The 13,211-nt window shown below is 42.3% G+C and overlaps 1 protein-coding gene across 10 annotated transcripts in view; it reads right to left on the reverse strand.

Annotated features, from left to right (window-relative positions):
* Positions 1-834: 834 nt before the first annotated feature.
* ADAM22 (ADAM metallopeptidase domain 22) overlaps positions 835-13,211 on the reverse strand; it is a 225,747-nt gene continuing 213,370 nt past the window's right edge. For 8 of the 10 annotated variants that reach the window (XM_028525787.2, XM_028525786.2, XM_036010651.1 and 5 more), the window contains 2 exons: positions 11,020-11,143; positions 7,375-7,562 (listed from right to left, as the gene is read on the reverse strand). In XM_028525787.2, coding sequence (XP_028381588.1) covers positions 7,542-7,562; positions 11,020-11,143 — 145 coding nt within the window. In that variant the 3' untranslated portion in view covers positions 7,375-7,541. Of the gene's footprint in view, positions 7,563-11,019; positions 11,144-13,211 lie in introns of those variants that run through there. The other 2 variants (XM_028525789.2, XR_004899626.1) reach the window with 2 other exon arrangements.

A 13,211-nucleotide genomic window follows, 5' to 3' on the forward strand; every position in this document is an offset into this window, starting at 1 on the left:
GACTGGCACAGCTTACGCACAGCAGTCACAGCTGTCTCCTGTTAAGCCAAAGTGGAGCCCAGGCCCCACTTCCGCATGACGTTCCAGGTGGTGCCGTCGGTCCGTGAGCTGGCGTGTGAGCTAAGACTTCTGCTGTCTCTGCACTAGACTTGGCCTTCGCTCAGCTGAGTGGGTTCATTTCAGTGTTCACCTCAATGAACTATTACATATGCCTAAAATATTATTAATACAAGAAATGGAGCTCTGTGTAATCACCATAAATTTTTTACTCATAATAAATGTACAAGCCCTTAATCAATGACTTCTATTCTTCTCACATATAACTACTTTTTTCTTCAGCAGACTAAGAGCTAAAGGTAAGGGAAGGAGCAAGTGCCAAGGCAAAGACTGGTGGGCAGAATGGCTGCCTGGGGGACCATGGAGTGGCCAGGTGGAACAGTTATTTAGACAATGAACGCATGAACTCAAACTGAACCTCCCAAGGCCCGTGGCTTTTGAGTCTAGCACAGGTGAGCTCAATAAGCAGCGCCGCCTGGGCTCTAGGTCAGGGTGGGAAGCTGATCCTTGTTAGGACCGGAGACAGTGCGGGAAGAGGCAAAGCAGGTGGGTAAATGCAGGAGGCCCTGCCAGCCACCCAGCTGAGGAAATTGCCCAAGAAATCAAGCATTCAGCCTTCAGCACAGGACCACTGTATTTCTTACAGCACTCATGGCCCCTCCTGGACAGTGGAACAGAAAAGAAAACCCCCAACATTGTTCCCACAAAGCTGACAGACAAGCAGTGGCTGGGAGGAAAATAGGATTAAAGGAGTTACGCGTCAAAATAACACTGGTCTTGTATTGAAAGTTACTTTATTGATGTTACAAGGAGAGTAACATAGAAAACCATGGTATCTTATGAGCTTCAGAAGTGAATACTAATAAAATTGTGCCAGAAATTTGAACCTCAAGTTACAGTAACCTTTAAAAACAGCAAGATTTTTGATAACCTACAATATAAGAACTTGATAACTTGAACAGCCATAAAACAAATCACACTTGCTCACGAAAGCGGTTGCCATACACATTTCAGTTGGTGTTTGCCAAAACCCAGTTATTTTTAAAATAGCTTAAGAACCTGAAGTGCGGAGAGGCAGAGAGAACAGAATGTGCAGACAAAGCCAATCTAAGATATGCACGCTGATGACCCGGTTACCAAAAGTGAGGCCGCGCTGCTGTGGACACTTCTCCACAAAGTACTGCCACTGTCTGTAGATGGGCCGTCACCTCTGGACAATGACAGACGTGGAAAACACTGCCACAGACCTACACTGGCTAACGTATAAACTGCCATGTTTAGGGAGAAGGTCCAGTTTCTAACAAGTTGTCTGTCTGTAGGGGATGCTATTGGGGCAAGTCTCTCCCAGCAAGTTAGGAAAGGAGTGCATGCTTAGTTATCCTGAATAAACCTCTACCATTAAGCACTTTTGAAGCTAGTGTAAAAAGTAAAAGTCTTCCATATAAAACAAAAGTCTTGGATCATTTTACCCACTAAAAAGACTGTGGAATCACAGTTTGATTTTTGTGCTGGACTAGGAAAGAAAGTAGGGTTTCTAATTAGGCAGTGATACACAAATAATTTAGCAGAACTCTTGGATTGTTAGTAAATATATTCATATCAGCACTTTCTGTATTGTTACCTGGTATAACTTAGCACCTCTGTGTTTAAAGATTTGGGGGCTATTTTCATTATTTTAGAGCTTGACCATAAAAACAAACCCACATCTGAAACTACAAATAGGCTAGGCCCTACAGTCAATGTAGATTAGTATTTGGGGTGTGTGTGTGTTTGTGTTTGACAGGAAAATGTCCTTTTCTTCATAAACTGAAAACTTTATTTTTCAAATGCATTATTTTAACAAGATTGCTAGTCTCATTGTATGCCTTTTTGTTAAAAAAGAAAAAGAAGAAACACATTTTCCCTGGTTTTGACTGCAAGGATTCTTACAAACATGAAATGACAATGCTCTTGAGTAAAACCTTTCCAGCCTAGAAGCACCTCCCGGTACAATGCAGGCTCAGTGCCGATGCGACAGGAAGCAGTGACTGGCTCATCATGGACTGGACCGTGAAGTACTCGTAAAGCCAACACTCAGTAAAACTGCAAACCATGCAGCTCAGTCGCAGGCACTTGGCACCTCTCTCCCTGCCTCACCCCAAGTGCCTGCCTGCACCGTTAGCTTTGGAGCTCTGTGTGGCTCTACATTCTGCTCCTCTGCCAGGACTAAATACCCCAGGAGCCCAAGGCTGGCTGCAGCTTATCTCCCCTCCATCCAGAAACAGTGCAATCCATGCCTAGGTGCCCAGGGGAAAAGGCTACAGGTGCCTCTACCCCCTGTTCAGCATCCCTGTGGTTCTCCCAAGTGGCCAACACAGGCACTAAAAAAAAAAAGGAAAAAGAAAAAAAAGGGACTCACCTCTATGACAGTGAAAGTTCCCAGTCAGGAGGAAAGGGCTGACAGCTACTGAAGGGGGAGCGACTTCGGAAGTAGGAAGGGTCTGGGGGAATCTCAAACCCCACAGCGAGAATGCTGACTGTTTGTCAGGCTCTGGATATAAGGGAGAAAAGTACTAAGCAGGTTTTTGTTTGTTTTTGAATGTTGTTTTTCTACTTGGAAGCCGAACAAGAGGATGCTCCATTCTGAGGACTCTGACAAAGTGATAAATAAAATGTGACCAGAAATATTATCCCCTGGTATCTAAAGTCTCATTGGATCTTTGTTTGCTCAGCACCCGTAGGTGTCATGGAAAAGCTCCTCTGGCAATTAAAAGCACCTGACCACAGAGCATATGCTATGAGCATGCGCCAACATTTCCCAGCAGGTGTGGCTGTTCCACTCACCTGCCCCCACCCCCGCACACACACAGCAGGGTAAGCTGCTGCCTTTCAGCCCATTTTCACAAGAGCAAGCTGGCCACCTGTGGGTGCAATAATCAGGGGAGCTGTTTATCAAAGTCCTTAGCTCACCCCAAGCCAGAGAAAAGTTGCATCCAAAATCAGAGTAGTCTTACCAATTCAGAAAATATTTCAGAGGGGAAAAATAAAAAATCTGAGCCCCGAGTAAAGCTCTATTCCATATAAATATGTGCTGCTTTTGTATTTTAAGCTACTAAATAATGAGAATGAGAAATTCATCTTGACTCCATTTAAAAACAAAAGCATGTGGGTGGCAGATTTAGAGGAAAACATAAAAGTGAAAGGAGGAAGATCATTAGGACTAGGATAAAAAGTAGACATTATGCCGCAAATGAGAGTCAGAGCATTTGATACAGAGTTCCTGCCGACTTAGCAGCCGGCAGGACGGCATGAACGTGCGTTGCCCGGGGCGGCCCCAGCAGCAGCCCGCGGGGGAGCCCTACCTCCTCAGGCCTGGCCCAGCTGTCTCCTCGCCCCTCCCGCCAGCATCGCTTCACTCAGTGCTGCGCTTCGTTCTCCCGTATCCTCTGCACGCCTCTCGAAAGCCTTCCAGAAACTTCCCTCTCCTTCAAGTCAGATGAAGTGAAATAAAATAGTCTTCTCTTTAGGTTAAGATTTATTATTATGTTGAACAACACAAGGATATATATGTTTAAAGCACTAAATATATGTTAAAATAGAACTATATCACAGCAAAAAATGAAGAATAGATGAAATAAATAAATGAATAAACCTGATTTTGAAACACTGAAAGAAGTGAATGGTGATGCCGTATTTCCTCTGGCCCATAGGGAACTATAGGTAACATAAGTATAAAAAACAAAATCTACAAAGATAAGAAGTAGCCCCAAGAGATTTGACCATGGACAGGATTAAATTTTGCAAATCTTCAATGGAATCAGTGAGAGAGTGAGGGAAAGGTAGCTTCTTTCTATGGAAATGTGCAAAATACCTAATTCTGTATTTTCAGCAACTTATTTTAGAAACCTTATCAATCTTATGTTCAGAAATCTATACTGGACTGACCTTATGTATAAACCCAATTTTAAAATCCTTTTTAAAGCAAGGGGAAAGTGAGAGAGAAGCTTTTATCGCTTAAGAAGCACCTGTATCAAAATACATTTGTCATTTTAACCTTACATTTACTTAGTCAACTTTCTTTTTAAAGAAATAGTTCCTTAAAAAAAAATTCAGCAACGGCAGCAAACTGAAAGCCCTTGTTATGCTGTACTGTTGGTTTGTTCCGGTCCACAGAGTGCAGAACCTGGGGCTGGGGGTCCTGGCGGAGCTGGGAGACGCAGGGGCGGGGGGCACTTCCTGCCTAGAGGGGGATTGGCCGCGCACAGAGACCAGTTAGAGTGACCCCCAGTCCTGCAGGGCCCCCGGTTCCCCCTCCCCTCCACTGGTGCCACTCTTAGAAGAGATGCAAATGTTTCTTTACATTTGTACATTTGTGTTTCCTTACTGATTTTTACCTTTATTTATGTTTTTTCCTTCATCTATGGATATCATCACGTGGTTTTTCCCCTTTAATCTGTTATATGGTAAATGAAGACCTCATTTTCATAAGCAGCTTTGTGTCCTTAGGATAAAACTCACTGGGTTATAGTATGTTTTATTATTAAGTGTTTCTTTAAATTAAATTGCACTACACTGTCATGACTATGGGTTGAATGGGATATCTCAGGCAGTGGGGTTGTCAATCCAAAGTCTTACCCACGCACAAAACTCTGGAAGGAGAGGAAAAAGGCATACAATGGGACAGGAAGGCCAAGTCACCACTCTTCTCTGCGAGGCACGCCAGTCCCTCCGGTGGACTGGGGGACATAAGCATTAGTGGCACGATACAAACGGCTATGTGGCCTCCAAGTCCCTCTCCAGAGTAGATATTCTGAAAAGTAACAGGGATGTTGTGCTTGTGTTTGGTGTCATGAGCCCCTTCTCCCTGCCTCCGTGGTGAAAAGTCGTAAGTATTACACTGAGTACATCCGAAACACCAACACATGCTTCTTGAAATTACCCACTAAGATGATAACCTTGCCAACGAATTTTGCAAGTGGCTGTAAGAATGCTTAACATTCCTAGATACAGTAAATACTGACAATACAACATTAAAGCTCCTATAAAATCATAATCTCTCTGCAAATAAAATAAAAAAAACACTTTCATTCAGTTCCATATGAAAGTTATTACTAGGAAGATGACTACGTCACCCAAAAGGTACATAATAATGATTTTCACTTCAAATAATAATTTTCATGTAAAATAACTGAGAAGGTGAGAAAAGGGGGAGTGAGATCTGTGATTATGTAGCTATCCATTTGCGTGAGGATTCTTTCAAATTAGGGTTGGTGTAACTGTAGCTAGGGAGCATATATACACCAGGTACCTTACATTCAAATCTATAAACTCTTTCATAGTCAAAATAAACCTTATAGCATTAGCATTTTATACACTCAACACCAGAAAACATTCAGTGCACATTACAGTGACCTCGGTCAAAGCCACTTTACCTGCTGTACCTTTACACCCATCTGCCCCCCTGTCCTCGGCTTGCCCTAGGTGGCCGTGTCACCAGCACTCACCCAGACCTTAGTTAGATGGATCGTTTGTATTGTTTTGTTTCATTTTTGTAGTCTCAAGAGTTACATCCCTTCTTGTCATAAAAATGCTGTTTATACTTTAATAATCTGGCTGATCAAACTGATGTACACACATCTTCGAAGACTTTCAGAAGAGAGATGATGCACTGGGAGACAGAAACGCGGTGAGCCTGGCCGTCCCGAGAGATTACATGTAAGAGTGAAATGCACTTTGTCCATGAATGATCCTGGGAGAGAGTTCTGCAACCTTGTCTGCGGGTCCCATTCCTCTCAAGAAGGAGAGGAAACGAAGAAACTCAGAAGTACTCTTCACATCCAAGCATCTGGTGGATCCCACCAATTTCTGAGCTCACCCGGGGAGTCTCCTTAGGAAAGTTTTCTTTCAGCACGACAGAGCTGCACCATGATGGCCATCAAACTCGGGTTTTGAAGAAGGGGCTTTCACAGAGATTTCTGAGTTTTCTATGGATTAAAAAAATTTGGAGCTCAAAACGTCTCTCTCGGCCAGCTGTTTGGGTGACTTCAAAGTGGCTGCACACTTGTAGCTTTAGATTTCTTTTAACTCTCTGTGGCCTGTTGAGGCTTCCCCACCCAGCTGGTGGAACTTTCCCTCATCTAGCTTCCAAGTCAGTGCAGAATGACCGGTTGGGACTCAAGCATCCACTAAGGATAAATATCCTTCGTGAACAGTGTGAAAGTTGTTTCTATTGAAATGAGTCATTCATTTCACAGATAAGGGTGGCTACCAGTTTTGTTAAAGAACAAAACTTTAGGCCACAAAGGGTTACAGTATTGGCAAATTGGGAGCCACTAATGCATCCGCAGCCTGTGGTCTCATCTATTCTGGATGAACTTGCGTAATCTCAGTGGGAGTGACTGCTGTGGGACTCACAGCCTCCCGAGTGAGACCAGCAGATGTGCTCTTGTGCTGAAAATAACGGCTGCGGAGGCAGCCACTGTAGCCCCAGAAGCCAAGTGGACAGGCTGGAGGACTCCCAGGAGCAGCTACGGGCGGTGGAGGGCCTGCAGGTGGACGGCAGCACCACTGGATTCCTGCCCCCACAGGGTGCGGGGGCCACACGTTTGCTGGGCATGTGATCTCCTGGTCAATTAATTGCTCAATAAAATTGCCACCAGACTGTGCATGGTATAAAGGGATGTCACACGTTTTGGACAAATACCAATTATGGAGACATGTTTACAGCACTGACCACCAAATTCACAACATCAGCTTCTCACGCTCTTCAAAGACCGTCTGGTGGACAACAGTGACATGACTGTGACTGTGACTGATTGTTTTTAGGCATTTGGCAAAATACACTGTAAGTAACAGCTGCTTTTTTTTATTTTAAAAATGTTTACATATGTACAATTGTCCTTGTATGCTGATATAAATATGAAAAGTAAAAAAAAAGCAGAAATAAAAAATACATATTTAAATTTAGCATATGGAATATTGGCCTCTCAAAGCTGTAAAGTCCTGCAGGAGAATCCTATATGCCTTAGCCCTGCATGCTAGTGTCTGTCGCAGGATGTTGTCTCCGTAAACGTGGAAAACAATAAACAGAAGCTTCATGCACATAGCATTACTGTCTACAATGAGGATGTGCTTCAGAATGTCAAGTTCTGAATCCACTATTGTCCCTTAGAAAACTTGCTACATTTGGGTCATGTGAGTTAATTTTAGTGATATTTCTACATATATCTGTCATGCGAATTATCCATTAACATACCGATACCTTTACTGTGCCATAGGATAGTGTAACAGTTCAGTAGCTCTTTTCAGGGTTCAGTTAAATCTTAAGCCAATGACAGAAAGAAAATAGTATCCAGATGTGAGACTGGGCTTCTCCTCGCGTGTGGCATCTCGGAGGGTGTTCGTATCGTCTGAAGAGCAGATAGATTTGCAGTGGCTCCATGAGGCTGGGTTTCTATAAAAGTTGAAGTAAACAGTTTCGATGTGTCACATGTAAACAGTTGGTCTTAAATGGATGTCTCCCATAGCTGCACAACAGAGAAGAGCAGATCGCACATCATGAAAGCAGGAAGCAGTTGTATTAAGAGCTATGACGGCGAAAGACATTTGGTGATTACATCCATACTTATGAGACTGTGGCTGTGCACTCTAGTGTCTAGTTTAAGAAGTCTAATAAATGGATAAAATAAACACTAATTTTTAACTCTCTTACCTCTAAACCTATGTCGCAACCTTCTTAACAACTGTCATCTTTTAATACAAAAAACCTTTACATCCTCATTTAATGTAACTCAAAATTTTGAAAAAAATGAATACTGTGTCTTAAATGAATAATTTAAAATATTATTTTTTAAAACTGCACCATTTCTGACCTGACTCGTGTGGCTCAGTGGGTTGGGCATTGTCCTGTGAAGCGAAAGCTTGCCGGTTTGATTCCCGGTCAGGGCGCATGTCTGTGTCTCGGGCCAGGTCCTCGATTGGGGACATATGCAGGAGGCAACTGATGGATGTTTCTCTCTTTCTCTCTTTCTCCCTCCCTTCCCCTTTCTTTAAAAATAAAAAATAAATCCTTAAAAAAATAGTATCCCCTTCTTTCCCCAGGACTCTGATAGAGCAGTAAGAACAGTGGTTCTCAACCCACCTGCCCATCTCAGTGATCTGGGGACACTGCAAGGCAGTGCCAAATCAAAGTCTCTCTGAGTGGGACTGAGGCATCAGTGTATTTTAAACACCCTTCAAACAACCCCCTGTGCAGCCAACACTGAGAAGTACTGACCTCAGGGGAGTATAATTCCATCAATACCACCATCACCCATTTAAAAATCACTGCCCTGGGCCTATCACCAGGCTATACACCCTCCGATTCCATCACTGCCTCCTAGAAAACTGTCCTCTCTTGGGACCTGACATATCAGAGTACAATGATGCATCCAGGGCAGGATGTCAGTTTCTTAATTCCCTCGCCTCTTCCCTCTCCCTGCCCCTGCCACAAGTTCTTTATATTGGCCCTGGTTTATATCTAACTTCTGTGATGTTCGGTAATTGCCTTAATGGACTGGAAACAACTTTGGCATGATTAAATATGAATGCAACTCAGTGCACCAGAGAAGGCAGGCTGATTTAAAAAAATAGATCAAGCTGATCAACTGTTTCTAGACAATGTGATTTGGGTTTAATTATTATAAACATGAACAAAGAAAACCTAAGTAAAACTAAGTGTGACTTAAGTTGCATCCAATTTTCATTTTTACTGGAAATCTGGCTGGGGCATGTCGCTATGTAACTAATGAGTTTCTAGGGAAGAAAAAGAAGAAATAGGTAAAGGACTAAGTGGATATTTCTATTTAGGTTCCCTTAATATGTTCTTTTGTATCTCCATGGAAATTTCAGTCTGATGTCCATGGGGGCTACCCCACAGGATTGCGGTACACACGCCCATGTCATCTACCATAGGTCACTGAAAAGACAGCCATCTCCTGCTTTCGAAACCAAGTCTCTCAGCTGTGAGGACCACTGTGTGCGGATTAATACCTGTTGGTGGGGACAAGAGAAAATGAATGACTCCCAGGGTGTCTGAGGCAAGGAAGTTCTAACTGATGCTCAGACAATGGCATGGAGTACTAAAGGGTACAGACGTCAGTGAGCCCAGTTCCCTCACAAATGGTTATGGAGGTTAAAAAATAAACAACAGCTTGCAGAAAGAAGAGAGGCACAAAGTAATGACATTGGGAAAACCTGAAGGTCTCAATTATCCCTGTAAGGTAACAGAAGCTGAGAGCTGCCAACTTATCACCTTTAGAACAATGCATGACCTTGGCCATGGCTGGACAGCTATAACGGAGGGGGTGCTGATAGAAAGATCTGCTAGCTCGATTCTCCACAGCCCACACAGACAGCCTAGAGACAGGGGCTGCCTACGCTGCAGGACGCCGCTACATGCACCTGTGGCTGCTCCACAGTGGACAGAACGAACCAGGCCTTCTGCACAACTGCCCCTCTCAGCCCAGGGACGGGGCCACAGCCAAACATTTCTTCTGGGGATCTGTTATTTTCATTAATAACCTGTACCCTGTCATGGCAACAGCTGAGAGATTGTCGCCAAGTAGAAAGAACAAAAGCAGCAATGTGGACAATTTATCGGGGGAAAGGGTGGAGTATTATACTTTGGCAATTCCCTGGGGAGGGAAGGCGTAAGATCCCTTTAGATTTCATCACCATAAGTACATCGGGAAAAACTGAATGCCTGTTAACAAGTCTTTTTTTAAAGCCCTGAAAGCTGGATGCTGGGAATCTGAGTTACCTTCTTCCTTTCCATCTTTTACCATTTCCCATATTAACATATGAAGATAATTTTTGTACGATTAACAAAGCACCACTGATTGTTTGTAAAGTCTTTTTTATTACAGTGACAGAATCAGCTCTTAGTGTGTTTTCTTACTGACTTTGATTTGAGGGCATTAAAATTTGAACGATCCATGTTTACCTTGAACCCCAAAATTTAAGTTCAGGATCAAAGACGCCTTGAAATATCTTTCAAAGCCAAAAGGCCTAGGGACCTAGGACCCACAAGCAGAGAAAGCTGCCCATGCTTCTAAAGATTTGTTTTATATTACTTCTTTTGCAAACATTATTGCTGAGAAGATCAACATTATAATATAACTGATCATAACAGAGCTTGGACATCAGTTATGGTAATTATTCTTCAATTACATTTTTCACTTAAGCCTCTGAGAGCTGGCCTGCCTCTCCAAACTCCATGGCATCTCACATTTCACATAATGGGTCTGTTCTGGGAACCTGAGACTGGTTAGAATCGTGATTAAGATGTAAAAGAGGACTTAGTATTTAAATGCAACTTCTGGTGAATCATATTTTTATAAAAATAATCAACTCAATATATTGTGTTAAATCTGGCTTTTTTAAATATAAAAGGTTGTTAAATTTCACAATATCCTTTACCATACTCTAAATATGACAAATTTCGAAGCCCTTTTTCCTTATTGCCAAACTCTTCCCCCATTTCCAAGACACTGATCTGCTTTTCTGTCCTGGGTTCCTCCTTCTAAAATCCAATTGGTTATTATTAGCCGGTGAAAGGTCTGAGTAAACAAACGGGGCATGGAAATGAGGCTAGTTTAATCTCTGGCATTTTCAGGTAGATTGAAAAACTGATAAAGCAAAAGACATTCTGTTTTTGTCTATTCCAGGTTGTAATATACTAGTGACACTGAAGAATAAAAGATATAAATATATGACAATAAATCATGAATATATACCAAATATTTCTAGCACTTATCAATGCAGTGATTAAACTCATTTGCAAATATAAATCTAGCTCCAAAGCCCCAAGAATCCTATATTTTTCAAACAATTTTTTCTTTTGCTTATGAACAAAGAAGGAAAAAGAACTCTTTTAAATATAAGAACTCAAAGATAAACGATAACGACAGAGGACATCAGCATCAGGAAGACGTCTTCACGTACCCTGGCACTCTGTCGGTTCACTTTCTTCTCCTCGTCGGGAAGTGGAGGCATGGGGTAGGGGTATTTTCTGCTGGAGGCAATAGACCCAGTTGATGAAGAAGGAGACTTGGCAGGAGATAAAGTCCTGAGACGTTGAGAACACATGGAATAAATATTATGTGATGGCATAATGTCTTTTGCAAATAACTGAAAAGTGGGTTCAGAACAAACCCTCTGATTTCTACTTTCATATGCCACTACTGCACAGGGTTAGCTACTGGGAGATAATCTGTCATTCACAACACTGGAATGCTGGAATTTTATCTTCCTAATTTTATAACTGCAATGGATTGTTTGAATGTTAGTACACAGAATCATACTTTCAACTAGAAAGCCAAGAATGAAGTTTTCTATAGAATAGAAAGCTGAAGTGGAGAAGGGTAATATTATTCTAAGAGCTCATAATAGTAAATTAAGTATACAACATCTCAATATTCTGCCTTATTTTTACCGCTTACTGTTAAAACTATTTTTAGCACACTTATTCCAATTATATTGTTAAGGTCCCAAAATACAATTGCTGCAAGTATTAGTTTGCTAAATTCCACACCAGTTCACACAAAACTCATGCATTCGGAGGCCAGTGTGTTAGTTGTGAAAGAACAAAGGCAAGTACGGAGATTTTAATAATAAATTAGTAAACATGCAAGCAGTAAGGAGTGCAGAGTTCCAGCCAAACAGAGAGTCTGATGAGAACATACAGAAATGGTCTGATTAGTCCCTCCAGTCCGCATGTCTGAACAGGGGAGGATTCTAGGCCATAGAAGTGGATCTTGATAACTCAGGCAGGGTACACTCGGTATGCCAATAAGGGGGCTATACTTTGGAATTTTGCTAAACTAAAACAAACACAATATGACAAGACCCCTTCCTATTCGGATAACATGTTCTCTTCATCATGGAGTTATTCCATATGAAAGCTCTCTGTAAGCTCCTAACGTATCATGCTGTTCTTGTTTGATTCTGCATATGCAGTGGTAATATTTGCGACTAAACTGAGCACACTGGAAAAGCCCGTATCTGCCATCTTGTCTTTAAAGTTGAAAAAAATGAACAGCTGAGTGAAAAGTGTCAAGCACCCATACAATGGAAAACAGATGTGATGACTCGGCAGTAGCTATTCAGTCACAAATGCCACCACTTCACATCCATGACTCCTCAGTTCCTGGCGCACGGTGGCAATGACCCACACCACTGATCTGCCTACCCTGCCACGGTACAGTAGAAGTACCTGTCTCCGTAGAATGCGCCTCTTTTGCATCCTGTGAGTGCCTGGCTCAGCCAGGGGGAACTGGGGGCGGGCGACACTGGGCAGGGGAAGATCTCTGCCTGCACTGCATGCAACTGCATAAAGGTGTCTTTTTTTCTCTCACTTTACATTTTAGCCCCCATCCATATATTATCCTTTGCTCTGGGTCTGACAGAGTTATCAAATGGTCTATTTTATGGACACTGAATATAAGCTAATGTTTTCAAATAACTTTTCCTACAAGCCCTGAGATGAAAGTGAGCATTCTCACTCAAGTGTGAGAATCAAGAGTGATTCGGTCTACTTTTCATTGAGAATTCCTAATGTTCCCTCTATTTTTGGAAAATGTCCAGGACCACTGTTTAGCGTGAACCTGTTGGGATCTTCCTGGCGATTGACCTCTCTGGTGTTAACAGTACGCTCCACAGTGGAGCGCGTTAACCAAATATGACTACAGCATATTTTTCTAATTCAGAAATTAATGATTTTCAAAGCATGACTAAGATCTTTAGTAAACAAATTCAGCATGCATAGAATGAGGACAACCTTTTTAATTTAGATATTTAAGTACATCTTTCTAAAACAAAGAACATTAACCTCGATTTGGATTTTTAGCCTAAGCACTACTGACAAGATATCCAAGTTCAAGAGAGCTAGTCAGAGACACCAACAAATAACTACCTCTCAGTGACGTTAGGGCATCATGCGAGACAGGTCTGATTTGTTGTAGTACGTATGTCCATGGCATGAGCCATTAGCTTAGAGCTTCAAAGTCACACCAGCCATCCGCTTGGCCATGGGTCGCAGTGAACAGCTTTGTACACATACACAGCCATCCCAATGAGGATGGCTGAGAGTCCAGTCTTCCCCTCAAATGTCTTTCCATGGCCCAAGCCAATAATGA

Source organism: Phyllostomus discolor, chromosome 10, assembly GCF_004126475.2.
Source record: "Phyllostomus discolor isolate MPI-MPIP mPhyDis1 chromosome 10, mPhyDis1.pri.v3, whole genome shotgun sequence".
Taxonomy (NCBI): domain Eukaryota; kingdom Metazoa; phylum Chordata; class Mammalia; order Chiroptera; family Phyllostomidae; genus Phyllostomus; species Phyllostomus discolor.